At 48.3% G+C, this 19,567-nt stretch overlaps 1 protein-coding gene and 2 pseudogenes across 4 annotated transcripts in view; 2 read left to right on the forward strand and 1 right to left on the reverse strand.

Annotated features, from left to right (window-relative positions):
* Positions 1–564: 564 nt before the first annotated feature.
* The window catches only part of SORD (sorbitol dehydrogenase), a 47,347-nt gene continuing 28,344 nt past the window's right edge, over positions 565–19,567 (reverse strand). For all 4 annotated transcript variants that reach the window (XM_006170736.3, XM_027769187.1, XM_027769189.1 and 1 more), the window contains 6 exons: positions 18,733–18,892; positions 14,470–14,588; positions 8,028–8,093; positions 7,067–7,242; positions 2,874–2,995; positions 565–1,982 (listed from right to left, as the gene is read on the reverse strand). In XM_006170736.3, the coding sequence (XP_006170798.1) occupies positions 1,817–1,982; positions 2,874–2,995; positions 7,067–7,242; positions 8,028–8,093; positions 14,470–14,588; positions 18,733–18,892 (809 nt within the window). In that variant the 3' untranslated portion in view covers positions 565–1,816. The remainder of the gene's footprint in view (positions 1,983–2,873; positions 2,996–7,066; positions 7,243–8,027; positions 8,094–14,469; positions 14,589–18,732; positions 18,893–19,567) is intronic.
* Positions 9,991–12,183, forward strand: LOC102467794 (adenylate kinase isoenzyme 6-like; annotated as a pseudogene).
* LOC114006556 (39S ribosomal protein L42, mitochondrial pseudogene) lies at positions 16,169–16,585 on the forward strand (annotated as a pseudogene).

The following is a 19,567-nucleotide window of genomic DNA, read 5'->3' on the forward strand; positions in this document are numbered from 1 at the left end:
TTCAGCAGCTTCCTTTCATCAAGATACAATTAGAAGAAAAGTGGCTACCTGTGAATTGACCACAATGAAATCCAGTCCCCGCACGAGCATTGCTGTTGGGAGCCTTCCATCCAGAAAGGTAGAGACTTTCTAGCTTTTTTCATTCTATCTTAAAGGGGACTTAGGACACCACTGGGCTGAAAGGAGGGTTTGGAGAGCAGTGGATGGCAAGCCTGGCCCTAGCTGAGTAGGATTTAGAGGTGGAAGCACAAGTGGGCTGGGCAGGCTGGGTGCAAACGTGTGCGTGTGTTGTGTATGGACAGAAGTACCTTCAGAGATAACGTGAGGGAACAGCAGGGCATGACCTTGAGCAAGTTCCTTGACTTCTCTACTTCCTGTCTGCAAAGTAATCATATGTATTTGGCTTGCTGTGAGGAAGGAGACGATGCACGTAAAGTTCCAACAATCAAGGAAATTGTATTTGGTGCAGGCCTCACCTTCAAAAATCCTGGGGTCCTTCCCTCTGCAAAACAGAGAACTGAAGTTCATTCCTACTTTCAAAGGGGCAAAAAAGGCAGCTGGAGATGTGCAGCATTCAACAGATTTTATTACTCAAGCAATTTGAGGAGATCCAGGCACCAGCCACAGTCTTTCCCTGTCACACACACACAGAAACAGAACCTCTTCAAACACCCTCCATGGCAGCTGAAGTGAGAACAGCCCGAGTTATGTCATGGCTACTATATCCTCATTCTTGATTAATAATCTGGAAGTTACAAATGGGCATGCTGTGATTTGGATCAAAATCTTCCACAGGAAAACCTCATGATTAACATAAGACGAGTTCAGCGATGTCATTCCGATGGACCGAAAGATGCCAAGAGCCTTCACTGACTATGAGAAGGGGAAAGGTTTTCCGTCTATACTAATCAGAACTAATTGTGATTGCCTCATAATCACCAGTGAGAGTGAACCTAGGAAGGGCTGCTATCCTGTGGGGCGGGCAGTCAGGCATCCTGGGCTCCTCTGAGGTACTATGGAAGGGCCTCCCTGACTGTGCTTAGGTGGGAGAGACTCCTGGTTGCCCTGTAACAAGGGAAGGAGCCTAAGGGTGTGTGTGTGTTGGGGTGGGGTGGGGGTGGGAAGGTGGTTCTTCACAAGCAAAATGGACAATTCTGAGGCTTTAAAGAGGCAGTCTTCAAAGACTGTTGAGAAGTCTCCTATTATCACACTTGGGGGGAGGCAAGCTTGTTTGATTTCACATGGGATTTGGGTTGTATTCATTTGATTGGTTTTAAAATTGTCCTGAACCAAAGAAAGTCAGTCCTTTTTCTTATTCTCCTTCATCATCAAACCAAAGAGCACTATTCTTTACCAACAATGAGCTCCCAACTAAAATGGCTAACGATCCCTCACCCCAAAGCCCGAGCTGCAAATTTTCAAAAAATCAACTTCTGAGGCAATTAAGTTTTGAGGAAGTTGTCTCTTTATAACACTGCCCCCACCCCGCTCCTAACCAGTCAGGGAGAACCAGGAACCTAGGGCCAACTTTCACTCCTTACTCAAGGAAGGCACTCCAGGAAGAAGGGAAGTTCCCAGCACCTGCCTGCCAAATGACTCTACTTGCTCAACTTTGCCCCACATGAATAGGTCCTTCTTGTTACCAGGTCCCCTAAACCATCTGTACTTGTGTCTCTAAGGCCTGTCAGCTGCTCTGTGCAATGAATTATTTTAATTATTCTTACCATTCAAAAGAATCTTCTGCACCAAAGCCCAACCCTGCCCAGCCATTCAGCCCTGAGATGCCGAGAGGGTGAGGATGAGGGCAGAACCCAATTCAAGGATTCTGGTCATCGGGGTCACACTTGAGCATGACTTTCAACCCCAATCCCTTTTTGGTTGTTTCAAAGGCCTCCAGAGCTTTTTCCAGAGGAAACCGATGGGTGACTAAGGGCTTTACATTCACAGACTTGGATGCAAGCATAGAAATCGCCATTGGCCACCTGTAAAAGATCCAAAGTATTACATTCAACCTTTGGGTAGAAAGAGTCATGGCTCCAAAAAGACCAAGCACAAGATAGGTTTGGCCATGTCTGTTTGTAGCACTGAGGTTCTGCAAGGCCAGTTTTACAGACCAGCAGAAGAAATTACCCCAGTGTGCAATTAGGAGGTACAGAGCCTGTTTCCTACTGCACCCCACACCCCTGCGACATCTGCCATGAAAGTTAAAATTCCTTTGGCATGAAGGCAGAGGCATACTGTGGTAGCCACTGTGAGGACACAGATAAACACACCCCAGGGAGGCAGCCCAGCATAACCCAGTCACACCTGTTAGCAGCTCACAGTTTACTGGAAAGCTCTGCTGAGGGAGTGGTGTGAGGCTCAGAAGCCGGGAGTGAGGGGCCCTGCTGGGGAAGGGAAGGGTGTCCTGGACAGAGGTCCCGGCGGCAGGGAGAGTGGGGTTGAAGAGGGTTGCAGAACACAGGTGGGTGAGATAAGACTCTCCCCAGGGTGGAAGATGAGGGACTTGATTTCCTGCTTTTGTTTTCTTTTCTCTCCTTCCCTTTAAATGGGGAAGATGAAGGTCTAGCCACTTCAGGAAATGGAAAGAGCCCGGGTGATGAGCAACGAACATGTACTAAGACGTCCTCTTTCCTCCGGCCCTCCCTCTGTCTGCCCCTCCCTCCTGTTCTTTAGTCAGGTTTGAATGTTCTCTCTTTCGATCTCTTTCATATCGCAGGGCTGTCAGTGTGGCCAGGGAGTGCCCCTCATAAACAAACAGGCAGAGACTCTGGGTCTCAGAGGTCGTGTGGGGCCAGGCCTGTGGGTTGCGGAGCCAGGCCTCCTGGGCTGCCTGGCAGCTCACCACCCAGGCTAACCCACAGCACACTCACGTATTGCAGTATCGAAACACGCCTTTGATGTCCACTTCCCGGATGGCTGCATGCACCAGCGGGACAGTGCTCATCTCAGAGCCCAGTCCCACCAGCACCAGGGTCCCGCCAGAGCGAGTGGCCTGAAGAGGAGGGTAAAAAGAAAAAACCCAGAAGATAAGAAAACGCAGACTTCTCATTCATGGTAACACTCTCCTGTCTTGCATCAAGTGAGCATCAAACACTTTTAAAGAATATAATTTATGTCTTTATGTCCAGCATTGTAGGACATAACTAACCCAGCAGCAGAATAAATGTTATCTTCTTTTTTGTTGTTGTTTGCTACAGGGCTTGTGCACTGCCAGAGAAATAGAAGGCAAGAGAGAGAGAGAGTGAGAAATCACCCCCCAAAGGGAGATGACAACTCCATAATCCCTTCTCCTCCATTCTCCCTTAGGATTTTGGGCACACACGTACACATGCCCGGTGTGTTTTCCAAACCTCTCCATCCAGGACTCAAATCACATAGTCAGCCACGTGGGACCTAGCTGCCTTAACCACCATGCCACTGGCTGGCCCAAATATTATCTTCTTTAAAGATTCTGAAATAATACCCTTGAGCAATGGAGAACCAGGCACTGTGGGAGCATCGTCCAAAGCTCAGGATGAGAAGCTGGCCTCAGTTCCCGAATGTCTGAGCACCTGTGCCTCCATCAGAGCACCCCTCCACAAGGCAGGGCTCTTGTCAAACCTCGAAGGATCCACCGGCCCGGCTCACGGGTTAGGGAGAACTAACAAGCACTGCACACCTGGGGAGGGCAACTGGAACTCTGTGATTTGAAAACTGCCTTATGCCTGCAGATGGCAGTTAGGAATCTTTTTGTCCTAGAGAGGTACATCCTGACAGTATCAGCTGGAATGGATTCTGTGTCCCTTGCATATCTATCCTTCTCGTTAGTTTCCTCCTTGGAAGGGTCAGAGGAGGCAGAATCTCTCCTGGCAATTTCCACAGAACTCCATGTGAGTGTGCCTGCTCCAGAGCTTTCTGGAGATCACTGCTTGATGCTGAGAGAGAGAAAAATGGGTGCCAGTCATGGCCTGGTGGTTATGGTGGCTGGATCCCACATGACCACCTGTCGTTCAAGTCCCAGGCCCAGAGATCTGAGAAACACACAGGACACGTGTGCGTCCCGCGGCAGTCGGTAGCAGCGGCGAGCACTCATCGGGACTATTCTAGGTGCTAAATAGCAAGGAGGTCCAAAAAAGCCACGCGCAGCCTCTGGCCTGAGAGGAAGAAAGTGGCCTGGAGAGAAGCTTGCAGTGGTGGCAGCGAGAGGTGGGACTCGGGGTCTGGGCCGTGTGGGGCTGACCCCCGGTGTTGCTGCTTTCACACGAGGCACCCTGGACTTGTCAGCCCAGACTTCCTCACATGTGTGTAGGCAGAGGATGTGCTCGACACTAGCATGGGCTCAGTCTTTGGTGTGTTTTCCTGACTGCAGAATTGCTTCCAAACCACCTAGAAACAGACGCACACCTGGAAGATGTTGCTGTGCCCATTGGAAAGATGGAAGCAAGGGGTCAAAGTTGTGAGTGCGTCACACAGCTCTACACAGCCACATCCACACACTCACACGCTCTCAGACACCATCTCCTCACACGAGACACGCATGCCCTTTTGCACCCTCACACATGCCCCTATGTTAATATGTACGCCACACAGCTCTACAGTTTACGCAACTTTTGTGACTGAGACATTTTTTTAAGAGATATTTTTGCTATAAGGCACATGTGCTTACCAGAGAGACAAAGAGACAGAAAACAAAAAAATCACCCCCTACTCCCCAGGGGGGATGCCCATGCTGCAATCCCTTCTCCTCCATTCTCCTCTCAGGATTTTGGGCACGCACGCACACATGCCCGGGTGTTTTAAGCTGCTGAGTCCAGGACTCGAACAACGGTTCACTACATGGGAGTCCAGCGACGGAACCATTACACCATTTGCTGGTCCCCTCAGAAAAATTCTCTAAACGCTGGTTCCCTAGCAGCACCTCCTCTCCACCTGGTAGTGAGGGGGAACTCCACCAACTGGCCATCTCAAGCTGTCAGGAGGCTGGAATGCTCAGACTACCTGGCCATTACCTTGTGGATGTGACCTCTGCACCAAAGAGGGGACATTAGTGCTACACAAGGCACTGTCGCATCTCCTCACAAACACAGTCTAGTCATGACCTGATAGGAAGAGGACACTCAGATATGCCTTATCTGGTGCTGCTGCCTAACCTGCCCACTAGCAGCATGGCCTGTAGCATTCCAGAACACCCGCCACGCATGATGGCACCACTCCCCATGTCAGGAGAGACACCACTTTGGGCTGGCAAGGCGCTTGGGTCACATTCGCCTCCATGTCCACCCCGGGTAGCCTGGCAACAGGGCCATCACCATCAACAGCTAGAGACAACAAGTGCTCTTGAATGCTCTCAGGGCAGGGCAGAGGAGGAAGGAAGCCATGTCCTTTAAGTCCCTCAGCTTACACTGCTACTCTGTGGAGTGAGGGTCATTGCCCCGCCAATGACGTGAACGCAGCAGACACACCTTACTCCACATCATAGCTCTCGAGGTACCCAGCACAAAGCCTGGCACACAGCAGTGCCCATCGCATGTCACAATTAGACCCATTACCCCTCTGAGTTTCGGTTTCTCTCTGCCCCTGTGTACATGGTGACACTGATAACAGCAGAGAGTTCGCCAACTTCCACTGAAACTTGGGGCAGAGTGAAGGGGGCACCTTCTCCTCTGTGCCTCCCTCTTCCTCAACCCCCATTGCTACTGGGCATCTAGGTAGGAGGAAGACTAGGTAGCTCTTCCCGGAGGCCAGGCCTGGGGATGTGTCACACAGCATGAGGTCAGCTTTCTCCAGAATGTCTCACGTGCCAAGTGTCCTCGCCTGCCCTCGTGCATAAACCACCTGTGATTCAGAAGGAAGGAGGAACCCTATGCTGTGGTGCAGAAACAGTCTGGAAGGTGGGGACAGGAGTGTCCCATGGTGGCAGCCACTGTTGCCCTCCCCAGCCTGACCCCTCCTAGGTAGCAGGAGGGAGTCTGGAAAGCTGGGAGGCGTGGGGGTGGGGAGGAGGCAGGGCTGGGCTTCGATCTGACTTGGCCACTTACCGTGGCATGCTCAAGGCAAGGCAGTAGACTCGGTGTAAAATGGTAGTGGACTTCCAGGACTACTGAGCAGAGCAGGCATCGTGTTTGTAAAGAACTCTGCAGAAGCCCCGGCACATGGCAGAGCTCGGAACTCCGAAGTTATCCTTTCCCCTTCTCTCTGATACTTGGATCTATCAATGCCACGCCCTTCCCGCACTCCCAGCTCCTGACCATCTTCCCAGAAATGGCCTGTAGGCCCCTGTCGTGTGAATCAGGCACTGGCACTTTATCTGTCCCTCGATCTGGGACAGAGCACAGCAGTAGCCAACTATGACCCTGAAAAATCACCTCACTCTTGTGACTAACTGAATTAATGCTGCCAGCCTGTATCAATGACTCAAAGCTTGCAGTTTTCTCTCCATAAAATAAGGTAGGGTTTTCCCAGACTGACATAGTTTCCTGTTCCTCCTTTTGAACTTTCTACTGAGAGTACAGTTTTAATGACCATAGATACGGTCATAAAGGCAACTCCATCCGAGAGGTATGGATCACTTAGCATTTCTTTTTCTTTAGGTTTCTGCCATAAGGAATGTGCACTTGCTGGAGAGAGACAGAGAGGTAGAGAAAGTGAGAAATCACCCCCTGGGAGTGATGGCCATGACACAATTCCTTCTCCTGTATTCTCCTTTTGGGATTTTGGGTACTCATGAATACATGGAATGATTTGCAAACCACCAGGTCCAGGGCTTGAACATGCAATTGGCCATGTAGGGCTCCAGCGCCTTAACCACCACACCACCTGCTGGCCCCCACTTAGCATTTTCCAAGGCCCATGTATTACATACCTTAATTTATTTGACCCTCATGACGACCCTGTGAGGACCTACTTAACTCTGCCACCTCTGCCCCTTCCACCCTCCACGTGAGGTCAGAAAGCAGGGATGCCAAAGAAATGAGCTGATTCTGCCCGGGGGTGGGGGTGGTCACGCAGCAGGCTGAGGGGAAGCATGCTTGCAGGGGTCTACCCTAGGAAGCTGCCCGCCATCCCCACTTCCCATCCCACTCACATAGATGCCCGACTGGATGGCGGCCTCTGCCCCTGTGCACTCGAGGGTGACCTCCGGCTTACAGCCCAGCAGACCTTCCACTTTACTGGCCACTTCCCGAGGGCTCTCCTTGGAGATCTGCAGGATTATATCAGCCCCGACTTCCTTGGCTTTGGACAATCGAGAGGCAGACAGATCTATGGGTAAACAAAAATTCCTTTAAAATGGAGACACTGACTCCCAAAAACTGATTAGAAAACTAAACACCTTGCCGTTCTACACACACTCTCTCTCCATTACAGAGAGCTTCTCCCCCAGCAAAACACACCTGCACCCCTCCACAGCATCACATGACCCCATCTATACGACAAAGCTCGGCATAGCTGCACACAGACATGTACTCTCGCGGATACCTTCTCCTCACACAAAGAGCACATTCACAGCCGTCGACATCCCATATGCCCCGATACCCACCACAAAAACACACAGTCACGGATGGCTTCTCGTCACACAAAATCCACACACGCCCTTCTACATCCCACCAACCACACTCATCTCCCCACTCTCAGAAATAACCTCTCCTCACGTACGCACTCACGTTCCCTTCCATCTCCAACCTGCACCACAGAACACCTCTCACACAGACACCCCTGACATGCATGTCACACATACCACCAACTCCACATCACATACACAATCACATCCTCCTTGCCGCCTGAGCTCAAATAGGCCTGGGATGAGCCTTCTCTTAGGACCAAAGGCGCCATACCAGCAGCTAAGGACCACTTACAAAGGGCCCTGTCCTCTGGCAGCCACCCCATTCTTCACAAAATAGCCTTGTCTTAAGCCTTGCACCCAGAAGAAAGGAGAAGGAACCTTTTTGGAAAACTAGTAATTCAAGAAGGGAATGTATCTTGCACCTCTGCCCAAAACCCTGGGCCCAGCAGCCTCCCCTTCAAAGACATTTCAAAGAAATCCTTACCAGTCACCAGCACTTGAGCTGCTCCCATAGCCTTGGCCACAATCAAGGTGACCAGCCCAATGGGCCCTAAATGAAGCAGAAAATGGGAGACGTTTATGAAATATTAAACACGAGCATTCCCTCTTACACCCATGCCATGGACAAGAGCCATATTTTTTGCATGTCTTTAGCATCTATCCCAGTGTCTGGCACCTGCTGAGACCTTAACAACTGTTCGTTAAGTGCAGAAGTGAATGACTGCATGAAGAATTGTTCCCCATGTGAAATTAGCGGAGTAGTAGGTTCTATTTGATCCTTTCATATCTACAGCTAGAAATTTCCCAGTTACTCTTGGACACTGCTTGGAGGTAGTCTCAAAGAACCAGGGAATTCTAGGACTTGCATACTTGTTCAGAGACTAAGAAGCCTCAAAAGTTCTGGATAGGGAACCAGCAGTTAGCGTAATGGCTATGTCGCTGGACTCCCACGTAGTCGACTGCAGTTTGCGTCCCGGACCCGGTGGCTTAAATCTCACACCGGGTGTGTGTGCGTGTGTGCTCAAGATCCCGAGAGGAGAATGGAGGAGAAGGGACTGCGGCGTGACCATCCCCCCTGGGGGATGATTTCTCGCTTTCTGTCTCTATCTCTCTCTCTGTCTGGCGAGCGCACGCGCCCTATAGGAAAAATCTCTCCAAAAAAAAAAAAAAATTCTGGATACATTTTCCTGTTCTCTCTTTGACCTCATCTCAGTGAGAACCCATCATACCTCCCCAGGGGGAGACATATCCTTTCCAAGTGCCCTCTTAGGATCACCCGAGAGGGTGTCCTTACATGAGGTGGCTCCATGGGGTAACTCAGCTTCATGGGTAACTCCAGAATACTCAAGAGTCCCAGAACTAGCTGGAGACCATTTGCTTTCCATTAGACACTATAGGTAGCTTTGTTTGTTTTTAATAACTATTATTTTTTTAATTCATGTGCACACGTGTGACAATGGGGGACGAGAGAGAGAGCTGGCCCTGTGGCACAGCAGTTAAGTGCAGGGCATTGGAAGCCAGATCCTACATGGCCAACTGCAGATCAATTTCCAGTCCCAGCAGCCTGAAAAACACTCCAGGCTTATGCGCACGTGTGCCCAAAATCCTGATGGGAAAGGAGAAACTGGAGGAAAGGGGTAGCAGTGTGACCACACCCTTCGGGAGCAGCTACTTTTTCTTTCTCTCTGGTGGGCACATATCCCCCGTGGAAATCAAAGAATATATAGAGAAAGAGGTGAGCAACCTCTGCAGCGTCTGGTCATGCCACAATTCCCATCCTCCAGTGATCTAGTTGGTACACAGATGTGCCCAGCACATTTCAGGCTGAGCAGGCCGGGGATTCAAACGGGAACTCACCTCGTGGGATTGGACTTTTTTTTTTTTTTTTTTTTGCTATACGGTGCATGCGCTCACCAGAAAGACGGAGAGAGACAGAGAGACAGAAAGTGAGAAATAATCCCCCCAGGGGGATGGCCACACCGCAATCCCTTCTCCTCCATTCTCCTCTTGGGATCTTGGGCACGCACGCACACACACCCGGCGTGAGTTTAAGCTGCTGGGTCCGGGACGCGAACCGCAGTCAACTACATGGGAGTCCAGTGACATAGCCATTACGCTAACTGCTGGTCCCAGGGATTGAACTTTTCTTAAGCAGCACAGTACTGCTACACTATGGAGCAGACTTGACACTATGGAGGTTTGTTTGTTTGTTTTATTTTAGGTTTTTGCCATGGCAGGCAGGGGTTAGTGCTCGCCGGAAAGACAGAGAGACAGTGGGAAATAAAATGAGAAATTCACCTCCCACTCCCTGGAGGAGATGCCACACCACAATCCCTTCTCCTCTCTCCTCCTGGGATTTTTGGGCATGCACACACAGGTGCCCAGCGTGAGTTTCAAGTGGCCAGATCTAGGACTCAAACTGTACCAGCCATGTGGGAGTCCACACCTTAACCACTATGCCACCTGCTGGCCTAGACACTATGGGTTTAATATAAAAATCAGACCCACAAAACGAGGCAGTGCAGAATACTTTAGGGATTTGCTTTTTGTACACACCCCTTGAAAACAACTTTATGAGTCCTCTCAGAAGGCAGAATACTGGAAAATAATATCTGAAATGTCCAACAGAGAGAAATTAGTTAAAGAAACTATAGTGAGACACTACCCAGCTATTAAAAGTGATGCCATAATTCTTTACCTATTGATATGAAAAGTGTTCACAGTACACTGATTCAAAAAAATGAAAAAGAGTCTCCCAGCAGTGCCTGAGCCGAGGCGCCGGGAGCCATTGCCATGAAAACTATGGTGCTTCCAAACACCTTGCTGATCGGTACACCAGGAGTTGCGAAACCACACCAGGCAAAGAACTTGCATCAAGATCAGAACTGAAATACATTACGGTGGGTGACTGAGTTTGAGAAGGGCAGTTGTATGATAGCTGTGATGAAGAATATGATTGTCCCACTTTAGATGAAGACAGAGTAGTTGATGAGTTAGAAAACCAGGTGAGAGAAAGTGGAGTTATTGTTGGTTACTGTGGTTGTGATTTCTTCCCCGAACACTGGTTTCTTATCATTTTTGTGCTGAGAACTGATAATAATATATTGTACAAAAGACTTAAAACAAGGAGTCATAGTGAAAAGAAACGAAAAGAAAATACTCAGTGTGAGATTTTTCAAGTCCTTTATGAAAAAGCCACAGCATCCTACAAGGAAGAAACTGCGCACCACCTTCTCAGCAATAAACCAGAAGAGCTACAGGATAAGATAAACCAAATGTTGACGTGGATTGAGAAATGGATCAAAGGCCCTAACTCTTTTTTTTTTTTTTTTTGAGAGGTTTTTGCTATAGGGCGCATGCGCTTGTCAGAAAGACAAAGAGAGACAGAGAGCTGGAAAATGAGAAATCACCCCCTGGAGGGATGGCTACGCTTCAATCCCTTCCCCTCCATTCTCTGCTCAGGATCTTGGGCACGCACGCACACTTGCTCGGCGTGAGTTTAAGCCATTGGGTCTGAGACTTGAACTGCGGTCGACTACATGGGAGTCCAGCAACATAGCTATTACACCAGCTGCTGGTCCCAAAGACCTTAACTCTTAACTTATAAAACTGGCCACTTTTTACAATCACTCTTGTTGATATTTCTGTTCACATCATAAAAATTACCCAAGTATCAGTAGAACATTTTTATTAAAATTGTGTTGCAGGGGGCCAGCAGGTGGCATGGTGTCTAAGGTGCTGGATTCCCACATGGCTGACTGTAGTTCAAATCCTAGACCCTGTGGCTTGTGTGCGTGCATGCCTAAAATCCTGAGAGGGGAATGAAGGAGAAGGGATTGCAGTGTGGCCATCTCCCCTGGGGGATGATTTTTCACTTTCCCTCTGTCTGTATCTGTATATTTGTCTCTCCAGCAACTGCATGCGCCTTTAGCAAAAATCTAAAAAAAAGAAGAAAAAAAAATATTATAGGACTAGTAGAGGGATAGTGTAAAGATTTATGCCTGGGCTTCTCTTTCTCCAAGATAAAGTTAAACAGTCTCAAATATAATAAATATTAAGAACTGCGAATAAAAACTGGCATCATTTAATGCTTCAGTTGCTAAAGGATAAATAAATCTAAATGAGTAGCTATCTCTTTTATTACAGAAGAAAATGCAGATGATCATTTAAATACTTTTCCTCTCTCTCTCTCTATCTCTCTCTTTCTTTTTATTTATTTATTTTTAACAATTTTTGATATAGGGTGCGTGCACCTACCAGAGAGGCAGGGAGAGACAGAGAGCAAGAAATCACCCCTTGGCAAGATGGCCATGCCACAATCCCTCCTCCTCCATTTTCCTCTCAGGATCTTGGGCACACAAGCACACACGCCCTGCATGAGTTTTAAGCTACTGGGTCGAGGACTCGAACCACAGTCAGTTATGTGAGTAGTCCAGCGACGTAATCATTACCCCATCTGCTGGTCCCTTTTTCTCTTTCTTTAAATAAAAATAATATCTGAAGTAGAAAAAAAAAAAAAGAGGGTATGTAAGGCCCAGCCAGAGGTGCGGTTGGCAGAATGCTGAAACACAGGGCTGGAAGCCACACGGCTGAATGTGGGTTTGGACTGCATGGGCGTGCCCAAGATCCGGACAATCTGAAAGGCCAACGGGGAGGGAATCATGGGGTGACTAGATCCTGTTGGAAGATGCCTTCCTCTCTCTTTCTCTCACAAGTGCATGCACACACACCCATTCTCTATTGTGAATTTTTTTTTTTTTGTCATAGGGCATATGCACTTGCTGAAGAGAGACAGAGAGAGTGAGGGAAAGTGAGAAATCATCCCCCAGGGGGGAGAGCCATGCTATAATCCCCTTTTCCTCCATTCTCCTCCTGGGATTTTGAGCACATTCACATGCCCAGTGTGATTTTCAAGCTGCTGGGTCCAGGACTTCAACTGGGTCCAAGACTCAAATTGCAGTCAGCCATGCGGGAATCTAGCACCTTAATTACCATACCACCTGCTGGCCACTACCATGAATTTTTAAAGAAAAAACAAAGAAAGAAAGATATAAAATAGTAGGTAAAAGGAAACATATTAAAACATACTTAGCGTGGTCTCATTGTTTTCTTTTTTAGAGAATTTTTTTGTTTCTGTTTTTGTTTTTTAAGAGATATTTCTGCTAAAGGGCATGTGTGCTTGCCAGAGAGAAAGAGACAGAGATGGAAAGTGAGAAATCACCCCCCAGTGACATGGCCATGCTGCAATCCCTTCTCCACCACTCTCCTCTCATAATCTTGGGCACACACACACATGCACCCTGCATGAGTTTGGAGCCACCAGGTTTGGGACACAAACTGTGGTCAGCCATGTGGGAGTCCAGCAGTGTAACCATTATGCCACCTGCTGGTCCCTTAGAGAGAGATTTGCTATAGGGCACATGTGCTCACCAGAGAGACAGAAAGCAAGAAATCCCCCCTGGGGAATGGTCACACCACAATTCCCTTCTCCTCCACCCTCCTCTTGGAATTTTGGGTACGCACACACATACACCTGGTGAGTTTTAAGGTACCAGGTCTGGGACTTGAACATGATCGACTACGTGCGAGTGCAGTGCCTTAACCACCATGCCACCTGCTGGGTCCCAGGTCTCTTTTTTTTTTTTTTTCTGAATTCTGCCATAGGGTGTGTGTGCGTTTGCCAGAGAGACAGATAGAAAGAGAAAAAGTGACAAAGGACCTTCCCCCACCCCAGGGAGAATGGTGACACTACAACCCCTTCTCCTCCATTTCTCCCTCCTTTTAGTATTTTAGGCATGCACACACACATACCTGGTGTGTTTTTAAAGCTACCAGGTTTGGGACTTGAACAGTGTGTCAGTTATGTGGGGTCCAGCTGTCTTAACCACCAGGCCATGGGCTGGCCCAGCATGTTCTCATTCAAAAAAAAAGAAAAAGAAAGAAAGGAAGGAAGGAAGGAAGGAAGGAAGGAAGGAAGGAAGGAAGGAAGGAAGGAAGGAAGGAAGAAAGAAAGAAAGAAAGAAAGAAAGAAAGAAAGAAAGAAAGAAAATAATTTCTACACCAAAATTTTAGTGCTCCTGTCAAGCAGATCGGTAATAGGAGTGTGAGTAAATTTCTGTGGTGGTAGAGACACACATTGGTGTGGTATGCATAGTTATTTTCCTTTTCTATGGCAAAAAGAGATTATTTATGCAGGTTTTTAGAAAAATCTGCTCCCTGAGTCCTGCAGTCTACTGGCTAATGAAGGAAGTCTGTTTATACCCATCTCCCCTGGAGGAAGACCTGTAGTCACTTACTTAACCCTGTCAAAGACAGTAGTCACTCACGAATGTATTTGAGGAATACCAGCTCACACCCACAGGAGTATGACATGTGAGTGTGCTGTCTGAGTCACGAGCTGTGAGAAACTTCGAATGATTCTGTCTGAGGCTGCTAAGGCTTGCTCTGAGTGACTGGAAACAGGGGATGAGAGAAAGCAGCTCGCTGCAACCTGCTGCAGGCAGAGTGCTGGCTCGTGGTAGTCTGATTCCACTCTCCCCCCAGCCACGCACAGGGTCTACCATATTCATGGATGGGACTAAGTCATTACTTCTCTGGCATGATTTGAAAGTTCTGTAAGTTACCTTTCCCTTTACTACCAAAATTTTTCCCCTAGTTTCCTGGCAAGAATTCAAAAATAATCACAAGATTCACTCTTGAAATGAACAAATGGGTTATCTGCCTAGGAAATGTAATACTAGTTTCTATCTTATCTACAGATGCTCATTTATTTAGCAAAGTGCTGGTCCCTGAAGAAATGGGACACCATAATCCTTCCTGACCCAGATTCTAGTAGCAATCTCAGTCTTTGGAGGGGAATGAGATGGGCAGAGGGTACCACATTCCTGGCCAATGAACCCATAACCAGAGCACTGTCTGTTTCTTACCAGCTCCACACACCAGGACCTTGTTCCCCAGGGTGACGCCACCTCGCTGGCAGGCATGGATCCCCACAGACAGTGGTTCAATCAGGGCCCCTTCCTCAAAGGTGACATTGTCAGGAAGCCTGAAAAGTCATTCAACATGCACAGTTAGACCCTGTGGGTTAACTGTGGTTAACACCAACATTAGCATTATATTGTGTATGCCCGAGGATATCATAATAACAATAGCTGACATTTATTGAGCACTTATGTATGTGCAGGGCAATGTTCATCAACTTATATAGACTCACTCATGTGGATCCTTGGAACTACAGGCTCTATAATATTATTTCCATTTTGCAGATGAGGAAACTGAGGCTTGAAGGGGGTAAATCATTTCCCCCAAAGGTTCAAATCTCATGAGGGGCTCAAAGGGTTCAAATTAGAAGCCAGATGTGTCTGATTCCAGAATCCATGCCACACGGCCTCCCTCTGAAGATCATTTTCTTTGGAGACATGACTTCAGTGAATGTGGACACATTCTATTTTCTTTGATGTGCCATGCAAGCTAAGGCATGGTATAGTCGTCCTTAATGAATTAAAGATTTCCTTAATGAAGGGTTAACAGGAGTATTAGACAAGCACATCCCTGCACATCTGCTTCTCAAGCCTTTCTGGTTTCACTTTGGCAAACAATCTCAACAAGCAGCAGCTTGCAGAATAGTGATGTAGCAGTGGGCATCACTCTGGTCCTCATTCCCCATATTACACGTTCCAGAAGAGCCACATCTGATGACAGCAGCTGTCTAGGACACTGTAGGATTGGACAAGGGCCTGTTCCGCATAGCAGACAAATGCTGTGTCACCTTCCCCGTGGGGCTCTTGGTTTTCACCAGCAGCCCACTGGCATTTTGGCCCTATTCACAATTCCTCTGATGATGACAGCAAACATTTGCATAAGGCTTTACAGATGCCAGAGCTTTCTCATCCATTTTCTCATTTAATCCTCTGATAACCCTGTCAGGCAGGAAGAGCAGGCTTCATTTTTATTTTTATTTTACAGAAAAGGAAACTGAAACTCAATGACATTAAGAATCTCGCCCAAGGTTACAAGGTTAGCGAGTAGAAAAGCACGACTTACATCCAGAGTCTGCTGATTCCACCTCCTTAGTCTGCCCCACATCAGCTGCCTCTGGGCACCCGAAGCCCTGTGGCTAACACCCATTTCCCAGTACTGACCCAGTGTCCCCCAGACCTTCACACCCAAGAACATGAAAACCTTCAAGTTCTGAAAAAGAAAAGAAGGTGGTAGCTAGATCGTGTGCTCAACCCCACAGGCTTCCTGTGACTTTGCCCCGTCCTCAACAGAATAAGTCAAAAGGCCTGCATCTGGCCTGGCTGCTGCCCACCACCCCCGCTTCTCCCGTCCTGTCCCCTCTGCTTCTCTCACAGGTTTCCCTGCTCCAGCTGCTGTCCACGCCCCCTCTGCCTACCCTACGGGCATTGGTCCTATAAGGAAAGAAGGTTGAAATTAATAAGGAAAAGGGTGTCTCGTAGGACCCGGAGAGAGACAAGATGATGGGCTCACAGGGACTATCAAGGGTTGAAAAGTAGTTTGTCTAAAAGCAGATTGTCAAAGCAGTTTCTCTCCGGAATAACTTTTTTTGTACCATCTAAGAAGCCTCTTGATTCGCCATGGCAGTAGTAACAATAAAATATGTGATATCAAAGACAACTAACTATCTTGAAACATTTCTTTCCAACCCAAAATGGAGCTTTATATTGTGTTTGTCATAAATCTCCGTATTCTTCTCTTCCAGATGACTATCATTGCAAAGTGGAGCTTGCTTTGACATCTGATGGCAGGGTGATAGTGTGCTACCACCCATCTGTGGACATTCCATATGAACACACAAAACCTGCCCCTAGACCAGATCCTGTGCATAATAACAAAGAAACACATGACCGGGCGCTGAAATCCAGGTTAGAAGAGAAAAGTGGACAGCGTGAGCAAGGAATCATGATGGAACAACTTAGCAGCATGCCCTTTACTACCAAGCACCGTTGGTTTCCTCAGGGACAGTATCACAGACGTCGTAAGAAACTGGACCCTCCAAGGGACAGATGACATGGAGGTTCTCAGGACTCAGAAACGTGCCTCACTTGTCATTTAAGAAAAGCCCATGTGGTGTATTGACTAATAGGTTATGTAATAAAATAATAATAAAATGTCTTTTCATATATTAAAAAAAATTAATAAGGAAGACTCCCAAACTGTCTCAAGGAGCTCCACCATGAGCTCTAGGAGGAAGCCTGCCCCTTCACGTCTGGGCCTCGCACAGAGCTCTAAGCCAAGGGAGCCTTTGGGGGGAGCTGCACCAAGAAGAGAAGGGGTTGGGGAAGGTGATGAGAAAGGATTGTTATCTGGGAGAGTTTCCTCCCAGCTAGGTACATGCCTCATCACACCTACTCCAACACAGTCAATGTAGGAAGGCTGCCTGGCGTGGAGGCTCCAGTGCAGACAAGGAGACCTGGGGCCCAGTCCCTTAGCTGCTAACCTTGGGGGAGTCACTGAGTCTTCCCTCCCCAACCTTTCCCACTGGGGGCTGATGAGGCACAGGCATAAGAGGACTCTAAGTTTCTTCCCATCTCTAACCTTTCATGACTTTATAAAGACCAGGGAATGACAAGGCACCTTGATAGTTCTACAATGGTTCTTTTCAGGAAACAGGCTACAGGGAGAAAAGGATGGTCAAGAAGTCATGAAAGAAGCAGGAAGATAGAAAACAACCAATAAAACAGGTGGGTAGGAAAATAAAGAGGCTGTGGTCATTAGGAATCCTCACAAACAGAAGTCAGAGAGATCCATGAGGAGGCTGGCACACAGACAGAAAGTGCCCTGGAGGAGAGGGGAGGTGGGGCTTGCACAGCCAATAGGAAACCTCCTCAGCCCTCCCATCACCACTGCCAATCAGAACACTCCCAATCCCACCATTCCCTACAAAGCACCCCCACCCCCACCCCCGAGGCTCCCTTTCGGGCCTAATCCTGTACCCCCATGCCCTAGAGCACAGACCATGGCTATGACGCCTCTGGGTGCCTGTCCTTGTGCTGAGTACTTGGTAGCCCTATCATTGAGTCTCATCAGCAGTTGAGGTGAGTGGCTCAACATCAGAGTTGGTTAGTGGCAGAGACCAGTGGTTCCTATTGAACTGTACCATTCTCTCTTCCTTCTCCTGTGAAGATGTTTGTGGTGCCTCTACTTGGAGAGGGCCCAGAAAAAGATGGGCTGACTCAGGAACCACTTGCTGACTCTGCCCGTGTGACCTGCTTATAGAGCACCACCTAGCTGGCCCAAGCCTCCTTTTGCCTCAGTTAACCCTTGCGTAAAACTGCAATAACTGTGCCCGCCTCACCAATATTCTTGCAAAGATTAAATAGGATAAGGCATGCAAAGCACTTACTAGCACAAAGGCAGGCATGTTATAATAGTAATTACGATTTTTACATGCTTTTTTAAATCTACTCTTCTGATGATTGAATGAAACTAAAGCAGAGGAAGAGTAAATCATGCCTCCAGAGTCGCTGACTAGGAGGGAGTGTACTCAGGACCACCACACTCATGTCCCGGCACCAGACCATGCCTCTTCAGTGTGTCAGTTGTTGCCGTTATTGTTTGTTGCTGTTCTCACGGTCATTGTCATAGTCTCACTTTCTAGGGGCTGCAGCGGAAACCAGTGCTGAGGGATGAACTGTAACAAGTTCTCTCCAGGGTGGCTGCAGCGGGAGAGCGAATCCAGCAACAATTCTCTAATTTTTTTTTTTTTTTTTTTCTAGAAGGTGCCTGTACTTACCAGAGAGAGAGAGAGAGAAAGCGCCCCTCTGTGAGGAATGGTCACCCTGCAATCCCTTCTCCTCCATATCTCCTCCCGTTCTGAGATCTGGGACATGCACCCATGTGCCCAGCATGTGTCTCTGGGTCTAGGACTCAAACATCACTGTAGTCCATGTGAGATCCAGTTGTCTTAACCACCGGGTCTAGAGCCCGATGTGAGGGACAGTTAGATGGAAAGACTAAAACCAAACACAGTGAGTCAGTCTTAGCCCCAGTGGAGCTACTCTGCCTCAATGTCACCGAGAAGGACAGGCCTGCCAGAGGGATGCCTCGGGCTTGGAATTTTGAGCTGAAAATAATAAAGAAATTGCCCTGGGGAACTAGAGGCAAGATCATCAAACAAAAAGAGGGACAGAGGTCCCAGGTGACACTGCTGGGCCACTGATACTAACTTGTAGCAGAAGTTCGCGTTGTGCTTGTAGAATCGGCAGAGGTTCCCGTCATCAGGAGGCGTGGCACAGAAGAAGATGGACGGTGACAGATTGTATCGGCCAATCTTGCAGAACTCGTCAATTTCTCGGGGAGCACCAGGCTCAATGGCAACACGATCACCTGAGATGAGAACGGAGATGGGGCCATGTCAAGGGTAGAAGCAGTTTGCCTCTTTTTGGCCCTGTCCTTTTGCTTTCCAACTTTTGAAAACAAGAGCAGAGGCGGAGATGCCGTGAAGGCAGGTATGCTGATGGCAGATGCCAGGTGGCTGGAATTCAGACTAGCGAGCCATCGTCCTCCCTGGGGACCGGGGTACTCTAGGCAAGTCCAGCTCGTAATAGCCACGGATTGCAGCCCAGACTCACACTCCAGGAGAAAATGAATCGTTTGGCCTGTCCTTTTTTCATCCGGCCTTCCAGCTGCACGGCCACTTCCCAGCTTGGGAAACACAGAGCCAGTCCCACCTCTAAGGCAACCCTAGTTCCCAGCCCAAACTGCTGCAAAGGCGGTAGTAAGTGCCTGGAGTCGGCAGACATTTTTTTCTTTACCTGTTTTGAAAATATGGGACAAGGCCTTTACAAAGCCAAGAGCTATAATTATGGTATGTTTTATGTCTAGTCTGGTTGTGTTTAGACAACAGCTAGGAGTCAACTGATTCCCAGTTAACAGAACCGTGAAGGCCAAGGACCTGCAAAAGCCCCAGGCTCTGGTCCAGCAGACTGACACTCAAGGCTGGGAACAGCCAGTCTGTCATACTCCTGCTCTATGCCTCACCGACCTGCGTGGAAACCCAGT

This window comes from Tupaia chinensis, unplaced genomic scaffold (assembly GCF_000334495.1).
Source record: "Tupaia chinensis unplaced genomic scaffold, TupChi_1.0 Scaffold148874_1, whole genome shotgun sequence".
In the NCBI taxonomy this organism is placed as follows: domain Eukaryota; kingdom Metazoa; phylum Chordata; class Mammalia; order Scandentia; family Tupaiidae; genus Tupaia; species Tupaia belangeri.